The sequence below is a fragment of the Motacilla alba genome, chromosome 3 (genome assembly GCF_015832195.1).
Source record: "Motacilla alba alba isolate MOTALB_02 chromosome 3, Motacilla_alba_V1.0_pri, whole genome shotgun sequence".
Lineage (NCBI taxonomy): Eukaryota > Metazoa > Chordata > Aves > Passeriformes > Motacillidae > Motacilla > Motacilla alba.
The window spans coordinates 15964029-15990367 of NC_052018.1; the positions used below are offsets into that span (position 1 = coordinate 15964029).

Genomic DNA, 26339 nt, shown 5'->3' on the forward strand with positions numbered 1-26339 from the left:
TCTGAGAAATAATTTGTTAATATAGACTTTGATTCTGCTTAACCCAGATATTAGAACAAAAGCAAAGTGGTAAAATGGAATTATTTGGTGCTTTACCCCTCTAATTTAGTCTCAGGTGTGCCATCTACAGTTTTTTCTGTTCAACTAAAGTTCATAAGAAATACATTTTTTCCTCAAGTGATACGTTTGTATTTGTCATTTTTATACATTAAAAAGAACAATATTGCATAAGCAATACAAGGGAACAGAAGAGAAGCAGAAAAAGTGATTTTAAAAGTAGTTTTATTTTTCCAGACATTTGACTGGTTAACAAGAGTAAAATTTATTAATCATGCTCTAATTATAAATCACTGCATCCAGGACATTGAAAATAAGAGTTGATTTTAGGTTATACAATATATACAGTTGCTCTGCAACTAAACAAAATAAAAACAACTGAATTGAATATTATACATCTCATAGCATTCTAAGCTGCATTTTAAGTGTCACTTGCTCCTTTTTAAACAGTTAACACAGCAACCTAATAGTCTGTCTATTAATAGATTTTTTGAATCAGATTTGAAAAGTTGTATGAGATATGCCAAAATTTTGGACTTAAAATTCTTAATTTTATATTATAAATAGATATCTACAGGCTCTAGAATTTCATTTTCTCTGCCAGAGGAGAAAACCTTTTGAGAAACTGAGAAAATCAGGGGATACATTTTGCTTAGCTGCTCTTTATTGGTCCTTGGGATTTTACCTGTCTGCACTGTTAGTGCTATTAAGTTGAAGTCTACAAGTTTCCTGTTTTTTAAGTGACCTGTGAACAAAGTTGCGACATTTTACTCTATTCCTCTTCTAGCAGAACTCAAGGGAAATTTGTATCATTTTTTAATGTTACGAATCGTTACATACACTATAAGATTCTGTGTTAAAAATACTGTACATTAGGAGATCTGTGCAAAATAATATGCCCATTTACTCTCTAGACTCTATCAGGGATAGAAACATACAAAATAGTGTTGCAAACTGAACATATCAGTAAGTGAATAAAACTGTAGTGCTAAACTATTACTCTATCATTTTACTGGGAACTTTGAAAATACAGACTAATTTGCTTCAACTTGCAATAAAAATATCTTGAAACATTCCAGTTTGTTCCCCATTTATACTGCAGCAACAGCATCTAGGAAGTGAAAATTACACATCTACGTGGCTGTACCCACACGCCCAAGAGGCATCAACCAGCGGTACCATTCAGGAAGGGTGATACAGGGTGAGATCAGTGTTGCTCTTCCAGCATTTTTGCAACGTGCTTTTCCTCCAAATAAGCACAGATGTGGTGGTGGCCTGTTTTCCATTCCTTCCAATATGAAATGGCCAATTTAAGCACCATTTGCCAGAAATTCAAAGCTCTCTTGATAAATCTAGAGATACAATGTTCACATAACGTGATCAAAGCCAATGTGACCTAGACATTGATTTTCTGTATCCTATGCCTCAGTTGTTTCCTGTAGCATAAGCAAAACCTGGTACAATTTCACAATACACAAACATCAAAATGATGTCCGATCTGTATTGGTGTTTTAAATTCCAACAACCACCTGGGAACTATCCATGGCCTAGCTTTTGTTCACAAATCAGCAAAACAAGTTTAACAACAGTGTAGCTACCATATACGTGGGTATTCTATATAAATACAGAGTGAGTTGGCAAACTATCATTGTTTGCAAGGTAGTGGCACACAAATTTCATAAACCAGAACAGAACGTAGTGAACTTGTGAGGTGTCAGGTGTCTCATTGACCAAGGATAATTACCTACATGGTCCACCAAATATGTTCTCTCTGTGAACACATTGCTGGATGATTTAAAGAAAATTCAAGAATTTAAAAACAAAGTCTTAATGCTATAATGAGACAAGCGTAAGAAATGTTCTGCAATCCATCATCATACTTAAGTACATTTCAGGAAGTGCAGTTTTCAAATCCTTGAGTTAATGTAGTAACTCATTAATATTGCCATAGTTTAGTTAACCAGCAGTAGTCACATTAAGTGACCAAAATGGATGTAACATACATAAAGAACATTCAAAAAACAGGTTCTACACACATGCAGCATAGAAAAACAAAACAGTCTCAAGCTCACAAAATCAGAACTAGAGAGTTCAACAACTAACACAGATTTCAGATAACTTTAAGCAAATATCTACATCCATTCTGAAAGAAAGAAATTTCTCCTGTAGTAAACTGAAGTACTTTTTCACTTTCACCTGGCCAAAGACACATAATTAAAACAATTTCTTCTGCAACTGTTGGCATTTTTGATGACAACCAATATGGCAAGCTACTGAACGAGTCCACTTCAGAACTACAGCAGCTGGCATGTTTTGGTTCCAACATTTCAAATGGCATCAAGAACTGGGTAAGTTCCCTGCCCTGGTAGATGCACACACAATTTCTTTAACCGGGGAAGCAACACTGAACTGTTGTACTGTCATGTTACAAACGGGATAATAAAATTACAGTGAATTGATCGATAAGAACATTCATAATGTTGTGATACTCGGACACATGGATTTTGATTGTTAAAGCTTTTCAGTTCACCTTGAAAGATACAGGAAGAGTTGTTTTTATTTAAAAGTGTAAACTGCTTATGAGAAGTTTTCACGTAGAAAAAAGTTTAAAAGTCCCCAAACCAGAACAATGGCAATAAAAAAGTAAGCTACAGTACCTAGGACTTGGGCAGTGCTCTGGCAAGGTGGCTGCGGATAGGTAGGTGAAATGAAATAGAACAAAACTTGTTTCTGTGACTGCTGGAAATGAGAAATGTCTCCACTTATCAGTAGCAATCTAGTCAACAATAAAGTGCACAAATGATACAGGGAAAGCTCCTTTCCGACTGGGATCTCCATCAATATGACCAATCTGAAAGAGATCAGATATTTTTCAACTTAAATCTCAAAATGAATACCAGTGACCTTCCTGCCTGTAGTACAAGCTTCCCACCAAATCTTTTCTGTGGTAGTGCGAGTTTTCTTCTGCGGATAGGATAATTCAGTCCTACAGGGTGCATGTTTTTCAGCTGAAGGTTGGGTTTTTGTCAAAATCAAAAGTTTTATCCAGTTCTTTGAATACACAACATCTTACTGCAGTACCACTGCTGCATAATTCCAGTGCAATCTGTAATGCCTGGCAGCCCACATTTGGCCTCTGTTGAGTTGCTTCTTTAAGCACCACTGTGAGGCAAAAGGATGAATCAAGCTTCAACAGTTTCAGGTTTTACATTAACCTATTTCTGTTTATACAGCATTATTGTCAATTTAGATGCAATGTGAAGCTCTGTTCTTCACTAGCTAACAGATTAAGGCAAGTGTTTTCACGCACAATAATTTTCCATGATTTTACTTTAGCCATTAAGACTCTGGAATATAAAAACTTGAGATGGTTCCCAGCTCAAACAGACTCAGTCCTAGCCAACTGAAGACTGAGGACAATACAAAGCTCTCCTCTGATGCTGTAATGGGGTGACTTTAGGATGCTGTATTGTATTTGTATTCCCATCCATCTGTTTAGTCCAGAAATAGGTTCTGCACCTTTAAAACGAGATCTGAGAGCTAAGGGAGGCAGAAGGAGAATCAGTGGAATGTCCAAGGAGACTGTATTCAAAACACAGAGGTAAGAGCTTCAGCTCTCTCTCTCGGTGCGTGTTGTCTGCAGCACAGACAGTGAGCGGGACAGAACTCTCCTTTGCTTTCAGTTCGTTTTTAGCTAGCTGAGGCAGACAAGTTCCCTGGACTGTGGCTTTTCTTTTTCTTGGAACTGTTTAGCCCTGCTTTGGACCAAAAACCCAGAAAAACCCTGGGAGCTCACGCCTGTGGCCCACAGGGGACTAGGACACAGCATTTACAGGGCAGGAGAGACTGATAAGAGACTGAGCGAGCTGAGCTACAGCCCACAAAAAGGACCCTCTCTGAATCTGACATTTCTTCGGAACAACGAGAGGTTCCATTGTTTAATATTATTCATTTTTTCATGTCTGTGAGTACTTTGCTTGTTAAATAAACCCTTTTATCCACTTTTCTCGAAGGAGGTTTATCTCCCAAACAGGTGGGGGGAAGGGCCACTGAAGTCTGCCCATTAGGGAACATCTCCTTGGAAGTTCCATTCCAAGTTTGTCCCAAACCAGGACAGACACCCACTACATAGCACCTGTAATAGCAGATTCTTAAATTGCTGACACTCCACCAAAATTTTTCTGGATCATGCAGACCATGTCCACAGTGTATTGTGAACCCTACTAATCCGATTTTTTTTTTTTCCTCTGAGTGAGAAAAGCTAAAAGCTTGTCTGAAGTTTGACTTCTGAAATTTCATCTCCAGTTTCCATTAGATGAAACTATTCTCATTATTTGGAAACCCAGCAGGGGACCTTCCGAAGTGAGTGTCAACCTCTAAGATTTAATGTCTTTCTTTCTAAGTGTGTTGACAGAAAATGCAAAATACTCACCCACCACTCCTGATCTTCTTCACCATCAACGACAATAATATCTCCCTCTGCAAAAGTCAGTTCATCTGGGTTATCTGCTACACAGTTGTAAATTGCTTTTACTCTCTTGGGTTTAGTTTTTGACTGAAATGAAAAAAAAAAAAAAAACAAACCCTGAAGGTAAATAATACAGCACAGAAGAGACAGAGTAGACGAGGAGTTTTTTAAAGAAAGTTTCAGAACTGCTTCCAACTGCTGTTTTTCATAGGTTAGAGTTCAGCTATATCTTTTATGCTGGGTGCTCATGCTTCAGGCTGAATCTGGCACCACCCAAAGCTTTTTGGAACCACTGTGCTAATAACATAGGCCATGTTTCCTTTAGAAATTCTCCATTTTGGCTCACTCAAACCTACAGAGGGCTCACCCTCTGTCTTCAGAGCTCTACATCACTGCAGTAAGCATGATTTTGTTCAGAAGGTGGGGTGATCAAATTCAGTGCAAATGTAACAGCAGCAGCATTATCAGAGGGAGGCCCGAGCCACCTGCTAATAAGTTCCTTCTTAATTTGTTAAACCCATTTCAGTAGTGTAAGAACTCACCAGTGCTCTGAGGACTGCCAGCCACAGGAGTCTTTTGGCAGCTCTTTCAAAGGTAAAGTTTAGTAAGGAGTTGCAATATTCCAGTATGGCAGGGGGACTCAGTCCTAAGCTATGTTCTGTGCAAAGGGATATCAAAATTGTTTCGCTCTGGTTTTCCTAATCTCACACCTTTTCCAGTGCAAACCAGTCTGCTGCTGCATTTCTTTTCAGCCTCCTCATTCTCTGTTGCAGACCAAAAATAATGCTGCCTACACAGCATTTTCATGCAAAACAAGCCAACAAGTGAAGAGGCTCAAGAGCTGGAGGCAGAGTGTAAAGCTTTCCACCATGAGTCCACCCTTTTCCCAGCCATAGGGAACAAAAATCTCTCCTTTCCATCCTAAAGTGTCAGAGCAGAGGTGTAAGTCCCATTTAGGTCTGAGATGGCTGTTAGTGCAGTGGCTCTTTGGGACAGAAGTTCCACATGGCATAAGGAAAAGATGGCCTCATCACCATACTGGAGTTCCCCCAGTGCCTGGTCCCAGTCTCTAGTTAGGTCAGCCATGGAGCAGACAGATGAAAAGGAACAAGAGACCCCATTTACAGCTCTCATCTTCTCCATTGGCAAAATGCTGTGCTGAGGACAGAACTGCCCAACGGTCTCTGGCTGTGCCATTGTGCTAGAGCTGAGCACCAGGCAGAGCAAAGAGGGAATGCTGATGGGGAAGGATGGAGGCAGCGTGATTGTTATGTTCCTCTAGAAGCATTCATTTGCATTCCAGTATAAATTGTATATAAATTCTAATATAAATAAAGCTGTGGCCTGCTCAGGGCAGGCACACCCTGAGGCCCTCTCATCCCTGTGAGCTGCCAGCCTGGCACTGCAGCGCAGCAATATTTCCAGACACTCCTTCTCAGACAAATGGCAGTCTGAACCATAACCACTTTTTAGGTCAAAAGGGAAAAGCTTCACATCAGTACAACAGTGATATAATTACTAACTTCAAAGTGCAGTAATTACAGGTATTTCTTGTTCTTTAGAAGGCAAGGAAATTAAAATAGATCTCATTCCCAGAGGAATAAAATCTGCTGGGGAAATTTCCCATGTATCTACAAAATGGTTTCAAAAATCTAAATATCATATCGAGGAAAAAAAAAAAGAAATCAAAAGGTGAATCAGGAATTTCCACCTGATTAACAGGCTATTGGGTAAAGCCACTGGCTAAATGTGCATGTACAACTAGACCTGTCTTTTCTTTACTCAAGAAGCATTTCTGCATTCGTTTTCTAAACTTGGGCTGGCCTCTGGACTCCCTGGCAGGGTAAAGACATAGCAAAAAAGCCAGGAGTATAAGGGTATATGGAGCAATTTAGCCAAAGAACTTTAGCTAGACTGATCTAGATAAAGCTCTTTAGCTGAGGGGCCCTTGACTAAATCTCAGCTAAGATGCTTTAGCTAGATTAATTTAGCTAAATCATCTTAACTAGCACACACTCCTGAGCCAGGTTTTCCCTTATTTCTCTGTCCCATGACAGAAGAAAATCACCCAGCTGATTTGCTCAGTGATAGAATTCACCTCAATGAAGACCTAGAAACAGCTGGAGAGTCAGATTATGTTCTTCATATTATGTGCAATTAATATTAAACATTGAAGACACTGACCCCAAAACTAGCCAGCACAGCCCCTTCCTATTAAACAAAAAAAACCCCAAAAAACCACAAAAAAACCCCAAAACAACAACAACAAACAAACCCCCTCCCCCCCAAAAAACATCAAAAAACAAAAAAAACAACGAGAACAACATAGGGAAACTACAATTTATACAGAAAGTCAGGTTAGGAGCTGTTTCAGATGTGCTGGAAGGATGTAACCAGTGTTTACACTTGAATCCCAGCACACACAACAGAAATTAAGATCAGAGTCCAGTAGCTTCACAAAGCTAATATGACAACATAAGCAATTTACATTACTTAGACCATTTAATTTTTTGTGGCCTAAAAAATGAAAGTTATTTTAATGCAAGACGGATAGTAACTTGGATGAACAAGTGTGGGGGAGGCAAGAAACCAGACAATTTTATACTCCCGACTAATGCAAGATGATGACTCTGATGATGAGGCTTCTCATCATTATCAGATGAGAAACAGGTAACAGGGGCTCTGTGTGCTCAAGACCAGTGGCAAGGCTATGCACACAAACACACCTGCATAGCTGCTATTTCAGTGGACATGGTTAAGGAAAAATGGTTGAAAGGAGAGACACAGGGGACTGCAGGAAGCAGGTGTTTTCATTACAAGCCATTAACAAGACCATTGCAGAGCCTGGAACAGCACGTTTTCTACCTCTCTGCTTATTGACTACTGAAGCACACTCCTGCACAGAATGTTTGAAATAGCCCAGACCCAGTCACACACAGCATCTCGGAAATGTACGGGCTCTACATATTGGGATTTGCTTCCTGCAGAGATCTACTGTCATGATCAAGGATATGGATCTTTTAGATCTATCACGCATGAAAGCAACATAAAATTGAAGCAAGGACCAAAGACCGAGTTAACTACACATAATGTACAGCTCCACTGACATCTGGAAATACATCCCTTTTACCTACACCAGTATAAGACTACAGGTACTGACACTAATATGTGTTACCATTCATGGTCCTAGATTAAAAACAATAAGTAAAGAGTATAAAAAGGCCACACAATCGGATCAAGAGTCCATCTAAATCCAGTATCTTTTTTCTAATAGTCACTGTAAGGCTGGGGGAGGGTGGAGAAGAAAAATCTAGAATTAACCTCCTTCTGCTGGGGATATGCTTACCAAGTGATTTCTCTCCTATCACCAGGTAAATGCTGAGAACTGACAGCACAAAGAAACAGTTTCTTTTGTTTTGAGCTTGACTTCTGCTGGTCTTGTTTGAAGTCATTCCACCTACCTACATGAACAACTGTCAGTATATCTGTGTCCATTATAAAATCACAAGAGTTCCCTTATAACTTACTTCACTGAAGACTGAGAATGAAGCCACATGTTACAAGTGACTCACCAAGCTCACCTACAAGTCACTAACTCCTAAAGCTTATCTATCTCCCATAAGTCAAACCATAATTCTGTGGATTGTGTTGGTCACATCTGGACATGAACAAAGAATCCAACTGGTTTGGTTTGGTTTGCTTTTTTAAACTTAAAATCACCTACTATCCTATAGGAAATTCAAGGAAAAAAAGGTTTTGTAACTATTTAGTACAAGTCACACAGATACTCAAACACAGGATACAGGCCTTTCATGGCTCCCACACTTTTACTATGGCAGGCCACACTATCATGTCTACAGTGTGTTTGATAGAATGCAGAAGATGAATAAAATCAAACACCACATTTTGTACTTACTATTTGTGATTTCCTTGGCATTGGTGCTGGTGGCTGGATTTGTGCCAAAGTATTTGCTGTAGAACCAGTCTGTGTTCCTGGAATGTCACATACAGAAGATGACTCTCCTGCTGAAGTAAATAAACCAAGTAAATATTAGGCATGCTTCCAAAAAAAGTAAGAGTGATGGTATCAATTCAAACCAAACCAATTATTCTTAAAAGTATATAAATAATTTTATATCCCATGAGTATTTAATTTTTACTGGTTCTTTCTAAATAATGGAACAGAATGCTATTCTTTTCCTTACCAAAAAGGCCACTTTTCCCAAAGGCAACTGCCTACAACATTAAACAGTGCAGATATGCTAAGAGATAAAACAGATGGGGGCAGAACCAAATATCCCATTCCCACTTTCCTTCACTACAGACTGTATGCTGTTAGAACCTTTCTTTCCTAGTAAAAACCATCATTATCAGGGTGCTGTATCCTTCACAGGAGACTTCTGACACAGATGGCAGACAGCCATCAGCAAATTCCTCTGGGATATGTCAAGAGAAAATGAAAAAGAATCACAGTAATAACAAATGAATATAAAATATACAGTAGAAGGGCAAACAAGGTAGGAGAAATTCCACCACAGCCACCACAGAATCTGCACAAACTTCACTGTAGAGATTTTATGGAGATTACATTATTGTCATATCCCAAAGAAGTAGTTACTTTGAACAGCAAAAACCACAAAATGAATAATGAACCCTGAATAATGTACTCTGTTTATTAACATGAAAAGAGCGATATCAATTTGCAATATAATTAAAAGTGACTCTATATAAGCTCTGGATTTTCAAGCCAGAAACACATTTTTCTATTCTAAAATGTGTATCTGACACCTTCTTTATGACATATGCAAATAACAGTGCAAACAAAAATTTTCAAATGCATCCTTTGTTTGAGTGGGTTTTAAGGTGAGGTTAGGAAAGCTAAAGCCTAGCTGGAATTGAATCTGGCAAGGAATTCAAAGATAACAAGAAGGGCTTCTCTGGATAGTCCACTCTTGCTCATCCTTCTTGAGGAAAGGGTTAGACCTGATAAGCTGCAGAGGTCCCTCCCAACATCAACCATTCTGTGATTATATTTACTACACGGTCCCATTATTGACTTTATTTGGCCCATAGCTCTGCTCATGCTAAAGAACTTGAGGCATCAGGGCCTACACAATCACAAAGAGAAACAAGAAGAATGTTCGCACTGATTATATTTAAATGTGTAAGGTAAATGAACAGATTAAAGAAAACCTCAACAAACCCACACTCTCCCTTTGACTCTTATGACAGCTTAACTATAATAAAATGAATCTCAAAACCACAATTACCAGGTTGTTGTAGGGACCCAAGTCCTCTGGTCTGCCCTTTGTTAGTTAAGCCAGATGACTTCTCAGTCCTGTGCAGAAAGTGAGAAATTGGTCCATTTCAGAAACAAACAAGAACTCAAAAAACAACAATACAGAGTACTTTCCAAATTATAAGTCTTGGCATGTCTTCAGTACGATCTGGTGACAGCTATTTTGCTTTTAAAAGTACTACTTTTCTTCTGTATTTCTGATTAGGTGAATTGAAAGTTGCTCCTAATTTTAAAAAAGTAACGCAGAAAAATAATACCGGTTGGTTATTGCAATTCATGCCTTTTCCTGAGATTTGAAGTTCCTTTCACTGTTATTTTATTTTTCTTAAAATTATGCATCCATATTAGTCTGTACATTATAGAAAGCTTCAATAATTTGTGACTACCTTTTAGGTAGTATGGTACATGGAAAAAAAGGGCTAGAAAGGAGCTTAAGTGTCAAGGTTGCTTTTATCTTTTAGTCCCAATTTGCAAATGAAACCTTATTTCTTCCAAAATTTGCTCAAAGGCCCTATTTTCTAGACTTCTCATTACCTTATTGATCTCCCCTGGTTCCCATCTCAGTATTTCATTTTACTGCAATGCCCCAAACTGAACACAGCAGTCCTGCTGGGGCACCACTGATGTTGAGAAAGTTGAGAGAATTAATTCCTATAGTTTGCAGGCTAAGGTAAAACTATACTCTTTAACTCTTTCACAATAGCACTAGGTCATCTGCCTTACTTACTATGTCCTTACAGATCCTTCTTCTAAGGACTTGTGCTTACCCATAGTCTGCTGTTCTCCATGCTTCATCCCTGTAGTTGATTGTTCTTAATTACTAAGGGTTGCTTATTGAATGATACCCTTCTTTTCCCTTGACTATTCCTTCAGTTTCTCAAGGATGCTTTGGATATGATCCTGTTTTCCAGTGCATATGTCCTTCCTAAATTATTTTTCTGCAAATTTAAAAGTTTGGGGTTTTTTTTTTTTTTCCTTTCCAGGTCTCTCTACTTCTGCCACAAATGGAAAGATGCAATGGAACAGAACTTATGCAAAGCACGTGAACAATAAACAGCACAATCAGACATTAGATCCCATTATCTCCTATTAGTTACTAGATGAGAATAAGGAATTGAATATTTTTTATGGTTTTTTATCTCCATCATAGCCAGGCATTCTGGAGATATTCGACAAGTCATATGTCCTTAAACCACTAGGCTGTCTTGTTTTTACTGTAGTAATCCTCCATTACTGTAGTAATCATCTACATCCTTAGCATCTGCCTTCTGTTCATTCCCACACTCTAGAGCACATCACTGGCAAAAGCAGGCATGCTCTATTGATGATTGCATGTTATAGATATATTAAGTTACTAAAAATGATGAAGTATATTAAAGATTAAAATGACATCAATTACCCAGGAATAGGCTTTCTCTGAGAGATTCTGCTAGGAGGTTGTGGGGGCAGTGGTGGTGGGGTTGGCTTGTTTTGTGGAGGAGCTGGCTGCTGTTTCGATTGCTGGTTCAGAGCTTCTATAATGCTGGCTGTCTTTGCCACTGGAGGTGGTGGTGCTGGAGAAAGTACATCTGTATAGGAAAGTTAGACAGAAACACGGAATTAAATTTCCATTTACCATTTGATTTCTTGGGTTCTCATTACAGGTTCCCCTGTTACAGGACTTATGTAAGAAAAATGCTTTACTACATGTAATGGAAGGACGACTTCTTTGGAAAACGGTTTACCTTTTGTTTCACCTAGTCAAAGTTGGAGATCTCACAAGCACTTGAATTTAAAAGCATTAAAGTGCAGGCAAAGAAAATTCTTACTGAAGTCAGTCACATTCTTGAAAACAGTAGATCAGAATACATTTTTAAAGTGCTAATATTATTTGTCCAGTCAATGCCTTCAGTCTGTGTTTTATGGAAAAGTAACCAAGTGAGCAATTTAGATGAATTATTTAGATGAATATCTCTTCTTAAAAGCTTGTGATTCACAGCAGATTAGGTTTAGCAATTAATTAAAATTGCTATTGAATTCTTAAAACCACCACAACAGCAGCTGGCTATGAATTAAAACATCCTTTTGCATTCCAGTGGTCTACAAGAATCAAGCACAATGTGGAGAGACAGCCCCAGGCTTACATGTAACACTCACCTTTACAACTAGTGAGAAATCACCAAAAAAAAAAAAAAAAAAAAAGAAGTATAAAATGATGAGCCCTTTAGCTGTAGTAATAGATGGTGTTTCCTACTGACCCTGCACTACACCATACAGTCCTCACTGGAGCATCAGAGAAGACAGTTTGTTACTGGATGGGAACGATAGGCCAAAGCTACAGTCACCAAAAGAGGAAGTATGAGTTGTGGAAATGGAAAAATAAGCCAACTGTGATTAGATACAGTAGAAGGGAAAACAGGGGAAAGTGGAAACATACTTGTAGATGTTACACGCAATGGCGGCACAGGGGGATGAATAGCTGGTGGATCTGATGAAGACCTCTGCCTGCTTATACTTTCCACTCCTAAAGAATTTGTCTTCCACATTGCATTAGATGAAGAAATTGTCTGAATACCACTGCCAAGAACTGAAGGCTGAACTAAAAAGAGAGGAAAATACTGCATTATTATTATTACTTACCCTAAGCACAAAGTGTTAATATTCACACATGTGCTTTCAGAAATGGTGTGGATAGACCGCTATATTCAGCAACACTATATTCATCAACTATAGTCACTGCATCCCGATGGAATGCCAGAGCAGAAATCAGTCTGGTGTTAAAAATTACAGAAAAAAATCACCCAGAAACTTCTAACACTTTACCTAAACAAAATTTTTCTCCAGTCATTACTTTAAAATATATCAATACTTGAAAAAGCAGATTTCTCAGTAAGAAGGCAGAAGGCACATCTTGCTACCTTCTTTAATCCCTGACTGATAACTGTAATTTTCTCAGGTAATGCAAGAAAAGGACCTCACTCTTCCACAAGCATGAGCACACATTGCTGACTCAAAGTGAAACATCAGTTTTGACTTAGAAATAAAACTGTAAATCTGAATTTCATTCAAGCAAGAAGCTATAATAACTAGTTGTGAAACAGTCACAAAGTACTTCTTCAGAGCCTCTTAAATTACTTCATTCTGAAGAGTTGCCTCCTCTTTTCATAAAAACACTCCACAGGTTTTCTTTATAAAGCCAGTATTTTGCACATATTATGCCATTTCTCCCTACTCAGCACATGAGTATCATATTAAGAAAAGATGAAACAGAGTAAGGTATGAACAAATATTAGGTTGCAGGGAAAAGCATAAAAGGCTCAGAAGACTTGGAAAACAGCCTAAAGCTATGAGGATAAAGGAGCAATAATACACCATAAGCATAACATGAACAACATCAGCAACTGACAAGAAGCTACAGTCAATGATACTATTATAGCTTTTAACTAAGTATATAAATTAATAGGCTAATACATTGCTAGAGTAAAGAATATGAGCTAATAATCTAAGGCAGGCAGCATGTTTTCATGCTGAGTTGTATTACATGTGATGCCAAGAAGTTTGGGGTTAGGAATGAAATTAAAATTACACTTCTTGAAATGTGTCATTTAATCAAGGGCAAACTGTGTGTATGGTAGGCCATGATTAAAATAATATCGAAGGATAAAACAGTCTTTTAAACTATTCAATTTTTTACTATGCCAGAGATAGAATCCGACACTTAAACAAACCAGGCAAGCTCCTTGTGTCAATTTTCCTGTTTGGTGGGGAAAATATTCCTTTCCACCAAGTAAAAAAATGTTGTCTAGATATTAAGCTTAGACTTCATATGAAATGTTAAAGTAATCCTGTCTTGGTTAAGTTTTACATGCAACTAAATTTCCCCCAGTCCCATCCTACCCTTTCCAAAACCAGACTTTTCTGTTCTCAGTTTTTCTGCCCCTTTTATGCAGCCATTGCATAACTGGCTTTTCATATTGCACAGAAGATCAGTTTGCCATCTCAGTCACAATCACCGGTGCGTGGAGTCCTGCATTCTGACCTCTGCACAGTGCTCCCGAAGTCAGAAGTCACCCATGCGTGCCCAGAACATTTCTTGATCATATCTCCTTTTATGGAGTCTGAATACAACACCATAGAAAACCATGTGGACATTTCTTGAATTCAATTGAATACATAAATTTAGCCTCCATGAAAGATGATGGATAATAAAGGTATTAAAACAATGAAACACATTGAATATGACCTGTACTAAGAGGACCTTCAGATTTCTCTATGTTTCTTTACTGTGATGCAAACAGATTACATATGAAGATAAGAATGAAGTTCACAGCACCAGCTTTAATGGTAGATTTTGCAAGCACACAGCCCTCTGAATCAGGATGAGACATATACTTTTACACTGTTCTAATGTTCTAGAGACAACCAGTAATTGGCAGCTATATTTTCAGTCAGCTATCAGGACGCTAAAATCGTCCAGTTCTCCTCATCATGACACTTACACTTTTATTTCAACAACCCTGAAGCATGTATTTATTAAGAGAAGAATTTGCAAGGTTAAAATCTCATGCTCTGCATACACTCTCCATTCTCTGAGGTCTGAAACAAAGTTTCACGGCAGACAAATGCTATTGAAATTTTATCTTTACAGTGAACCCTGACAGTGACGTCTTCAAGAAACAGAAGTACGAAAAGATTGAATATAACAAAAAAATGATGAGCTACATTGACTGCAGCCATCCTTTTAATAAATGGTTTAACTCTGGTGAGGTTATCTGGGTATTGTTTTCCCAAACATTATTGTGTAGTGCCTTGCAGGTATACCAATAATCAAATTCAGAACATGTAATGTAGATTCACTTCAAGGATATAAAATGAGGCCATCAGTAACTGTTCCAACACTTACCTGTGCTAAATAACTGTAAGAGAAAACCTAAAAATTATTATTTTTAAAAAAGTTATGATCCTATTCTTCTAATATACAATTATATTTTCTAGTACCTTTGCCAATATTCCTTGGAGGTAGAGGAGGTGCACTACTTGTAACAGGTACTGCAGGCTGAATGGGAGGCGGACTGCCACTGAGTATTGCTCCATATGTTTCATTCTGTAATATACTTGGCATAAATCCTCTTTGCTTGTCCTTAGCAATGTTTGCTGCATCTCTTGCCAAGGATGCTACATTAGGCTGAAGTTGGTTTGATCCAAGCTGGTAGAAGCTGACAGGCCTGTCCTCTCTCCGGTTGGGACTGGGTTGCTTTAACACAATAAAAAAAGTACTCATTGATACCATATTAGTTGTACTCATTTTATTAATTAGTTAATAGAAAGTTACTAGTTTCTAGAAAGAAAAAATGGCTTCTAAAATGCATTTTTGTTCCTTTGAATACATAATGTAAAACCTACATTCTGCCCTCTTCAAGACAAAGTAACTGTGCACCCTAAAAATGCACCCTAACAACAACAACAAAAGATTTAAGGTGAATTGCACTTCAAAACTATTAATATATTCTCATTTCTTCTGTAGTACACTGCTACAGGATAATACTGTATCCCTATATACACAAGACTATATTTCTGTAGATAACTAGTATAGATTTTCAGACTGGATCAAGTAAAGTTTCCCTGCATCAAAATATCCAGCAGTATTTTCAAATCTAAATAAACAACTGTAGGTCCTTAGCCTCATCTGAAGTTCAGCAGAGCTAAATACTAAATGGATGATCATGACCTCAAAGCCCAGACAAGATTTCATCTAAGTATTCTACCTGCAGCTCAACCTACAACAAATGAGTAGCCAAAACTCCTCTTAAACTCTTTTTTAGCTCACTAGTATTACTGGTTAAGTTTGGGAGATTATTTCAATTGGCAGCTGCGAAGGAACATTGCTCATCCCACACACATTCTCGAATTGTATCTGATTAGCTGGTTTTGAGATTTACAGGAATCATCTGCACTTAGCATTATTCTTCCTGTTTCAACAGCAAGCATAGTCATTACTATTACCAAATGATAATTAAAATAGTAGAGTTACAAATTCATGTGGCTAGTACAGCAATGGGCTTTAAAAATCCATGCCCAGAGAGCATAAACATACTTTCAGAAATAGTGCTTGATAAACGCGCCATAGTGACATATTGTCTGTATGAAATTAAAATAACAATTTATAGTAATAGCATTTAGGCAGAATAAAGATTTGCATCAACAGTATCACTAACAAGCAATTGATTTTCCTCTGAATACATTCAATGATTACTTCTGGATTCATCATGTAGGGCCTTTAGATATGTTATAGCACAGCATTATAGCTCCAAGATTTGTCAGAATTATGTACATTATAGTCCCTACCCTTGCTTTGGCTTAGCAGCCTCACTCCTCATTGGCTGACACTCTCCACTGCCTGACCTCTCCACTGTCCTAGTTCTGGGACTTATTTCAGCCCACACCTTCTTCTGCTTTCCAAACCAGCAGAAATTCTTTTTCATGTTTATAATTCAGCTTTTCACTGGCTCATCAAACTGAAGCAGTTCAATACAGGGACAAATGTGTGCCAGAGTGGAGGCAAAAGCTGAGGCAGGACCCGGCAGTCACGGTGTACAACAACAGCAGAAACCAGATGAATTATCTTAACCTTCTTTTAGGTTAGAGTCTCTCTTATATGAAATATTCTGGACTAAAAGAACTTAAATTTCATACATGACCTTTTCTGACATGGATTACAAAATCTATCCAATCATCTTACCAGCAAGACACATCCAAAAGCCTTGCATTTAAAAACAAATCTCTGATGTGATCCAAAGCAACAGCAGTATTCACCCCCGTGAACAATGTAGTCGCAGATACTGTGATTCTATGATTAATAGTCTTTAATCTCCTTTCAAAAGTCCCTGCAGTATAAACCTACTAATAGTGGGCAGTGAAATAGGACCTTTATAATTTTAGCCACACTGTTGAGTAGCAGATACCTTCCTATATGAGATGAAGCTCAGGGACTAGTAAAAGAAACAAACAAATCACTCAACTGCAGAAGGCAACTGGCAACCATGAAGAAAGTGAAGGACAAGAACAGATCAAAAAACAAATTTAGATCATGCCAGAAAGGGATTTGTATTTGTAAATAACCAAAAACTTCTACAGCTGGAAAATAATGAGACCTCTAAAGGTTTCAATCTGTTTTATCAAAATGGTCATCATTACTATTGTTATTATGTGGAAGGCAATAAAATATATAGGAATACATAAATATGGGAATAGAGTATGCAGAAGAACTTGATCTAGCAGCTCACAGATTTCAGATTCTTCCACAGATACCAATTTTAAGGTATTTATTTATATTTAAGGTATGGAAAAATTTTAAAAATTTAAAGGAAAAATCTTAAGAAGAGTCTCAGAAGGTAGAAATTGTGCTTTGAAAGGAATGGCCTGTGACACTTTCTATTGCTAATTAGTTCAAGTCAAGCACCAGAGGTAACAGCTATCTCGGACTAGAGACACAGGATATGGGGAAAGAGTCCTATGCACACATGGTATTGTAAAAATGGTATTTTGCAACAGAGGAATTATTGATGTCAAAATTAGTCTCCAAAACATTTAAGCCAATTTAATGATCTGATGAACTAACAATTTTAAAGAGATTCTATGAAGGTAATGGAAATGAACCTGTGACTCTCAGGTTTTAATATTTTTGAAAACAAAGAAAAACCCAACACATAAGACTCAGTTTTATGTTATCAGTTTAGTGTTAGCAATTCATGCCCTAGATGAGATGAGGGATTTTGGAAGAGAAGTATTAAAATGCTAAAGCTTGTAGAAAGAAAAAGTTAAATTTCATTATCCAGAGGAGAAAGTGTTTTTTGTTAGCTACTTTCAAAAAACTTTGTGCTAACATCTGAAGACTGATATAAAGCCTATTATGAATTTCTTGCACTTTATAAGGACAGCAGAAAAGGCATAAGCCATAAGAACACCATTCACACACAAAGAACAAAAACCTGTTCAATACTTACATGGAATACTTCAAATTATGAAAGTTTGAGGATGTTATTAGTATTTTGGAGCCTATTCATAATTTCAAATTATTTGTCTGCTAGAAAGTCATGCCATTTTTAGGTGTCAAAACACAGTAATTTTTTACCTGTCTGTGTGTTCAGGTGCATAAATACTTTTTCAAGTTGGGCCCTAAATTGGGAAATTAAATTTTGAAAATGCAATGAAGTTTCTGTGCTATTGAAATGTTTTGTAATAAATATGACCATCATTCAAGCCATCTGGACATGGTCCTGGGCAACTGGCTCCTGGTGGTCCTGGTGTAGCAGGGAGGTTAAACTTCCAAGCCCAACCATTCTGTGATTCTGGACCTAAAAGTACCACAACTCCACTAGACATTTCAGGTATGAAAAGCATGAAAATGAAAAATTATTTTATATGTGAAGATTCAGAATTAAGACCCTCCCCTGCTGTTAATAGATGTAGCTTATTTAATGAACAGGTTCAGTTGAAGACAAAACAATGCATAAACTGTTCTTAAGTTAGAGCCATTGACTGGAGATATTTCACAAACATGAGGAGATAGTGTGAGGTGCCTTCCATTGTAAAAGCAATTTTCCCAGTTCATGTTAGATCTGCTTCACAATCAGCAGATCTAAATATTCCTGATATATTGAAACCAACTACTGACTTGATTGAAAAGAATATATAACACATGGCTAATAATTTGGCACCACATCATCATGTTTTAAGAGAAAAAAGAAGACCAACTATAATTCCAGAAACAAAAACTTAAGCTACTGCATTTTACTACAGAAATTTATTTCACAGTGTCTTCATACCTATAGTAAAAACCAAAGCTATTGAAATAATTATGAACATCACACACATACACGTGTACAGAAAAATAATGTTGATACAAACCTGCAGCTTTTCATCCACATCATCATCACTTTCATCCAGATCTTCATGAAGTAACCGCCATTCATATTCTACATGAACATGAGAATTAAATCTTCCAGACAGTGCTTGAGTAAGCTAAGGAAGAAAAAAGATGACTGTTGACACTTATGTTATGGGCAGTACTTACTTTAAAACAACAGATTTAAAAGCAAATAAAGTTCACAAATAGGAAGAATCTCGATTTCAGCAATCTGGAAAGTTACTGCACTGAAGTAAATTGAAATTAAGCTGTGTTACCAAATACAACACAAATAAATCAAAAGTAACTAGACTTTTCATTAACCATTGTAGATCCATTCTCCATTTTCTTATAAGAAGCACCATATTGTAGTTGCTTTGATTTAGAAATTGCAGTTCAAAGAAATTAACTGCAATGGCAGTTTGCTTGAATCCAAGTGACTTACTAAGAAGCCTTGACCCCTCTAATACGATGGGGCATCCACAACTTCTCTGGGCAACAAGATAACAGCCTTCACTCATAAAAAGTACTTTAGTAATTAGATTTAAAGGGGATGTCAGACACTTAGGTTCATAGAATCATTTAGGTTGGAAAAGACCTTTAAGATCATGAAGTCCAACCATGAACCCAGAACCGCTACATCCACCACTAAAGCATAGCCCTAAGTGCCACTTCTACACTATTCAACAATAGCTCCAGGAAAGGCGACTCAATCACTCCCTTGCATCTGAAGAAAAATATTGTTTTCTTCTTAAAAGCATATAACTTTATGTAAGCACATGACTATTTCTGAGGATATGACTATTTCTACTACACCACTATTGTATCTGGAATATATTCACTGAATATTCAGCTGTAAACTGTTAAATGATCAGACATGAAATGCACACACAGAATGACACTGTACTCACCAACTCTTCACAGTGAGCATGTTTTAAACGTTTAGCTATATCAAGTGGTGTCTCTCCTGCTTCATTTGCTATATTACAGCAAAAAAAGAAATGTATGATGAGAGATGTCACTATAAACATGTCCATTACTAAAGACAAACCTGGATAGTAAAGTACTAGAGCAACACACTCAAAAACTCATCTCTTTCTTTTATAGGTAGGCCCAACTCACATCAACCCCCTGAACATGACAAGCAGTAGAAATTCAACATGCCACATATACATACGAATGATAGCCATGAAATGGCAGTATATAACTTGACAACAAAACAGCAATTGAAAATCTAAACCTGTTTAAAAACTATGTGTAATATATGTCACTTTAAAACTTGAAATAAACAGTGAATATTGATTCTCTAATAATGAAGTTTTACAGAATTATGATAAACAATGGAGAAGAAAATGCACTTACTCCAACTTCACTGTTTTTTATCTGAAGCAATGACAAATAGGAAAGTTGAAGTACACATTACCCTTTTACCTATTTCAATAGAAGCCTTCCCTCTCAGCAGCAGTTTGAGGCACTCAACGTTGTCTGTTAGACAGCAATAATGCAGGGCTGTGCTACCTTTACATGTTTGCTTATCTAGATTGCCACTTTTGGAGTACAAGAAAGAAAAAAGGTAATTAAACATAAGTTTCCTCCTCTACATTATTAAGCCATTCTCATTAGAAGATTTTCAAAGAATAACATTACATTTGCAAATACAGCTTTAGTACTTAAGTATTTTTATTTATTTAGTATTTATATTACTTTACATAAAAGCAATGTCAATATTTAGCTTTCCATACTTACCTGTTCTGCACTAAAAAGTCAACTATATGAAGGGATGTTCGATCAACTGACCTAACAGCAAGGTGCAGTGCTGTTTCATCTTGCTCCTAAGAATAAAATGAAAAAAGATATTTGTTTATTCTTCCTCTGAAGAAGAAATTTTAGTAAGACAGTAATTAAATAAAATAAAACATGTAATTTCAAAATATTCAAACATGCTACCATTAAAACATCTGTGAAGACTTACTGTGTCCCTTTTGTTCCTTTAAAGTAAATAAATAAATAAATGCATTGAAAACTAATGGACTATTGAATGATTTAATGTTTAATGTTTTAATAAATTTAATATAAGACAGTACTTGGAAACAATTTTAGATTAAACTATTTAGTATCTTCTTTTTTATTGTTAAATTACATCATTCAAAGGACATGCATTCAGAACACTGTTTCAGATATTATTTCAAATAATTTTTAATTAATGAATGCATATTGCACTTACAACAATCTGTCTAATCAAATTTACAACACTTACATGGCCATTGGCCAGTGGAATTTTTTCTGTGAGATCCACACCGTCAGCGTACACTTGAACTAATCCAAGAATGTCTCTTGATTTCACTGCTTCACAAAGAGCATGCAATTTAGCTGCATTGTCTGCATGCTTCTTCCTTGCATATTTTCTCTCAATATACTTGGCAGTAATGTAATCTTTTCTTGCATTCCTGAAATTGAATATGATTTACTTCTATAACTTTCAGCTGAAGATACACATTAGCATTTCCATAAATACATGCAAGTCATTTGAAATCATTCATTATGATAATTCTTCTTTTAAAATATGCATGTAACCATGCAGTCTCACATTTCAAGTATGAAATGTAGTTACAGAAAGTGAATCAAATATCCAATACGAAGACGGACCACAAATGTCTTCCTCCAAACTCTTGTGATGATGTTGAGATCAAGACTATCCAGCTCTATGTACAGAAGATACAGCAAAGCTTCAAAATGTTGGTTTATGTTGCCTTGCAGGTTTATGTTTACCTGACTTGGTACTCCTACACAGGCTGGAAAGGGATGGAAAGCATGGGATACAAAAAAACAAACAAACAAAAAACAATAACAGCAAAAAAAAAAAAAAATCTATCTTATACCTCTGCACAGACTATCCAGGCCCTGAATTTGAATTCACAACAGTGAGTATGTTTTTTTCACCACAACTGTAACAGGGAGGATATCTTGGACCTTTTAGCGATATTTCTAAACCAAGATGAAAATTTAGTCCACCTGACTCAGCACAAGTTATCACTTCTGCTGCTGATGTCCAGTAACACATCAAACACATCTACTCCTCTTCCCATCACTGCAAGGCAGGAGTTTGCTTGCCTCCCAAAGGCAGAACTCCTTACCAGGTCTTGGGATGAACACAGCATTGCACAGAAGACAATTAACAAAGCCATACCTCATCATCTGGATACTGTGTAATGGGTAAGAAGTAAAAAAAACCCCAATAAATAATAATAAATTGAATCAATGGCTAACTCTTGTTCATAAAGCATTTGATAGTATTCAGGTTCTCACTTCAAAAAAATAGCCCCAATTTTGATAAGGTGAGGTAGCAAATGAAATTATCTTTTTAAATACAAATTTTTAGAAGTGTTCTTATTATACTCATTCAGCATATGGTAAAATTATTGGTAATTTAAATTATTAATATTAATACTCTACATTATTATTGATAGTAGTAGTAGTAGTAGTTCAAAATTATCTATACTGCCTTGTTTAACACTGGTTTTGTCAGAATGCTAAAAATACACCTAATGTAAAATCAGCTTCATCCAGAGCCAATTCTTCTGGGTTTGTTTCTGCATTGTTTACTAGCTCTTTCATGATGAGTACTATCCAGCCAAGTAAGCAGCTGTCCTTGCTGTATCTCTGCCATCACTGTTCAGTGCTTTCAAGGAATTCAGTTAAATGTTCTGTCTTCATTCCACACAGACTTTGGTCCTAGGTGTAGTTTCTAAATGCTGTTCTGTATCTTTTAAGATACAGAACAATCATGTGAACTTACAATCGGGTGAACTTTATTACAATTTCTATTTTGTTTTCAAATAGCACAAAATTAATTGCTTTGGTTTTAATCCCTATCCTTGTATGACGTTAAGGTTCCCAACAAGTCACAGTTTATTTGTTTCTTTCCCGCAAACCATGATTCAAAGAGTTGGTAAGATATTCCTTACTATTAGAGTAGGTACAGTCAGATAAAACTCAATAAAACAAACATGCAAAGCATCAAAGAAAGTTTACTCCTCAGCTATGAGACCATAAATAAGATATTACACATCTTCCATGGCCTGCCAGTGCAAGGTCAGCCCCTTAGCAATAGCAAATTAAATGCCTGCCTTTGTCAGAAGTAGAGTCTCTTTACTTACATATCACTGCTTGGATTAGGTTTGACTACCTCATCAACTGGAAGACAGAATTCCATAATCTCATTAAATCCAGCATTCCCAATATTCTTTGCAAGCTGTTAAAAAACAAAATCCCACAGCTCAATTAATAAACATGTTCAGTTATTAGCCACACACATAACAAGGGGAGAACAAGGGAAAATGAGAGTTGGGACCTCTTATTTCTGATTCCTTGGTCTTCTGCTATGTCAGCAATAAGAAACAGATTAGGGACTTTTTTTGGATGTGAATTTTCAACGGGGATTTAGTACATGAACAAATAACTGCAGAATAATCCATCAAGACACCACTTCATACAATAAATGCAAATACTTCGTGCTGGGTAAGAACACATACAAACTGTCATGAAGCAGCTGATAAGTGGTAATTTCTTTGTGTAGCAAAGCTAAATACATTTTCTTCCTTTGGGAATTAAAGTTGTCTTCTAAAATAATGCTAAATAATTAATGGGTCAAGTATTTGTGAAGTCCTCCAATTTTTAATCTGAAGCACACTTATATGTGAAACAGCCGCATTCTTTTAAAAAGCAACTCAGGATAAAAAGATTTGAAAACAGAAAAAATATTAAGCCTCTACTAAGATAAGATAAGATAATGTACAGTAGGACACTATGTTCCAGAAGGTTCCAATAAACTTCAAAAGTTAAGCTTTCTTTAATTGTGTTTATCCAGAGACAACTTCAGGATAAGAACATCTTGCTAAAGTGACAAAAAATATACTTGTGTTAAAAGTATTTTACAGTATTATTTTTAAGTTAATAAAAGCAATTTGATTACCAGAAGTTCAGATGTTCCCAGCACATCTAATGTAAGTGACTGCATTCTGGAATAGTGAACACCAAGTTCTCTATGGATTCCTGAGCATTCAATGCAAGTTAAAATTCCCAAATTTGTTGAAAGCCAGGTAGGATCTGAAACAGAAGGCACCCACAGAATTAAAATTTATTCAGGCAATTATTTAATCTAGAAAATGTAGAATACACAAATGAAATTCTGTAAAGTAAGATTCTTGTACATTAATTACCTTTTTTTTTTTTTTTTTAGTTAATTTATGTCTTTACATTTACTCTACCTGGAAAAAAACCAGGATCTTTTTAATGCTGAAAGAAGTGCAGAGGAGAATGTTTGGTTTTTTTGTTTTGTTTTTTTGTTTTTTTTTTTTGTGAAAGACATTGCTGTTCAAGGGAGCCCGTCAACCACTCCAGGTTGTCACTCTTCAAAGAGCTTTCAGGAACTGCATTTTCCCACCACCAGTATAATGGTGTCACACTCTCAACTGGGAATACAAGTGCAGTCTAAACTGAAATAACAACATTTACAGGGTTGGGGTTTTTTTGTACTTCAAATATAGACTTTCAACCAAGTGAAGCAGAAGTGATTCAGAAGTGCACACAAAGCATACACGACAAGATTCTCACTCAACTACTTCAAAGATACTAAGGCTCATCCCTCTCCTTCCATAGCCCTTGAAAGTCTTTTCTCCTGGTATTTTGCATTTACTACATCATTCCCTCATCTTCCAGCCAAATAATTAATTTCTGAAGATTTAGACAGCTTAGCAATTAATTTGTTTGATAAAGGTTTGTTAGTTGCCATCTACACTCTTCTTTTTTAAGACAGCAGACTTGACTCTTCCCATAGCCTTATACAATACTTATTGCTGGAAGTAACAATCAATTTGTAAAGTGCATACAGCATCCGAGCAGTTGTTTGCAGCTACAATTTTATATCAGAAAACCCTAAGTCCTGCAGTGCCCCTGCAACACAAAAGAGCACAAGAAACAGCAGGATTTTAAAAAGAGGGTTAAAATAGAAATTCATTGATGAAGAAAACCAACACTGCAAACCACAGCCAGCAGGAGCATTCTTAAAATGAGTAGAGCCTTAGACATATTCCCTGAGGTGTATTAAAAAAATGTTCAAGTAACTTATGGCTGCTCAGTTTTACCTAAATCCTACATTAACCCGTATTTTATGTAAGTTCATTTGATTTATGTAAGCAAAAGCTACAATTAGCAAAACACATGGGAGAAAAATAAGCTTCTTAGTAACTTTTCTCCCCTCTGATAATAAGCATATAGCAAATCAATTCTTACTAAAGTAGTTCCATTAAACTGTTAGCATATTCTACTATGTGTATAATTTTTGTGAAATAATAAGTAAAAGTGAAAGTATAAAACATTAGCTTAAAGATTCTCATGAGACAAAGAATTTTTACCAACTAGAAATAGGCTTAATTGAGTCACCTTGTGCTCCACAGTCACAACAAACATCATTTCCAGTCATCCTCTGGACTTCAGATATAATTTCTTTTGTCAGTTCCTGGACAATATTATTTTCTCCTGTGTTATCATCTCCTTTGAATGCATTATTTAAAGCTTCCTCTTTGCTGTTTTGTAGCACAGATGTCCATCTAAAATGGCAGCAATATTTTGCTATTAAGTGTTATGGCACTTCTGAAGTTCAAAGTAAGTCTCAGTAGATCACCAGTGTCAACAATAAAATTAGCAAAGTAACTCACATTTGACATTCCTGTTCATCCTCTGCTTGAAAGTGGTATGTTCTGTCGTCTGCACAATAAATAATTCACATACTGATTAAAAAAAGTTATTGCAAAACTCATCTTGCAGAAATCTCTCAATGAAATCTAAAATTAATTTGTTCCTGAGGTCTCCATTCCCATCACTGGAGTGTGCTGACAGACAAAAAGTCCATTTAAGAAGTTTCACCTTACTACCTACAGCTCCTGTATGATTACATCTGTGTTTACACAAGGCGGCTTGCTGCATTTTAAACAGAAGCTGCTTTCTTCAATGCTGTGCTTTTATCACAGAAGCAGCAGGAGAGCAAAGGAAATGTTCCATGTTTTGAATATAATCTCCATCATCACAAATATAAAGTTCTGCTGGGAGGGAGGGGAGTAAAATATAGAGTCCATATTTGAGTTTATCTGTGTATGTAGGAAAGACTTAAGGAGTTCAAATGAGCTCTTAAAACCCAATAATCACAAACTTCAAAAAAAATCTGCCAGACAGAAAGTCCAAACTACAACCAGCATGAGCCCCAATCTATTTCGATTAAACTAAGCTCACAATTTTTAATTTACTACTACTTTTCTAATTCTAAGCATTGTTATTATAGTGTACTACTAAAGAAAAAAGCATAATACATTGTAAGTCTATGAAGAATAAGCTATGATACAGTTTAATGACTGAGCTGGAGTGAGAATAGTTGATGAGAACAACAGAGGTAAAGCTACAGGCAAATATATTCTAAGGTGAAAACTTCTAAAGTTTAAAAATATTCAGGCTAAAAGGTATTAAAAGATAGCTTCAAGCATGGAAAATATTAAGACAGTGAAGAGATATGAAAGAACAGAAAGGAAAGTGCTACATTTAGAGATTTTTTTTCTTGCCATGATACAGCAATTTCCATT

General features: G+C 36.5%; 1 protein-coding gene across 6 annotated transcripts in view; it reads right to left on the minus strand.

The window, feature by feature from the left end:
• Window positions 1-265: 265 nt before the first annotated feature.
• Window positions 266-26339, minus strand: part of ASAP2 (ArfGAP with SH3 domain, ankyrin repeat and PH domain 2) — an 86170-nt gene continuing 60096 nt past the window's right edge. For 3 of the 6 annotated variants that reach the window (XM_038130696.1, XM_038130698.1, XM_038130701.1), the window contains 16 exons: window positions 25425-25473; window positions 25150-25316; window positions 23681-23814; window positions 22866-22960; window positions 20966-21155; window positions 20455-20540; window positions 20140-20255; window positions 19620-19687; window positions 18711-18824; window positions 14802-15057; window positions 12241-12402; window positions 11224-11392; window positions 9796-9863; window positions 8442-8551; window positions 4490-4612; window positions 266-2908 (listed from right to left, as the gene is read on the minus strand). In XM_038130696.1, the coding sequence (XP_037986624.1) occupies window positions 2834-2908; window positions 4490-4612; window positions 8442-8551; window positions 9796-9863; window positions 11224-11392; window positions 12241-12402; window positions 14802-15057; window positions 18711-18824; window positions 19620-19687; window positions 20140-20255; window positions 20455-20540; window positions 20966-21155; window positions 22866-22960; window positions 23681-23814; window positions 25150-25316; window positions 25425-25473 (1982 nt within the window). In that variant the 3' untranslated portion in view covers window positions 266-2833. The remainder of the gene's footprint in view (window positions 2909-4489; window positions 4613-8441; window positions 8552-9795; window positions 9864-11223; window positions 11393-12240; window positions 12403-14801; window positions 15058-18710; window positions 18825-19619; window positions 19688-20139; window positions 20256-20454; window positions 20541-20965; window positions 21156-22865; window positions 22961-23680; window positions 23815-25149; window positions 25317-25424; window positions 25474-26339) is intronic. The other 3 variants (XM_038130699.1, XM_038130700.1, XM_038130697.1) reach the window with 2 other exon arrangements.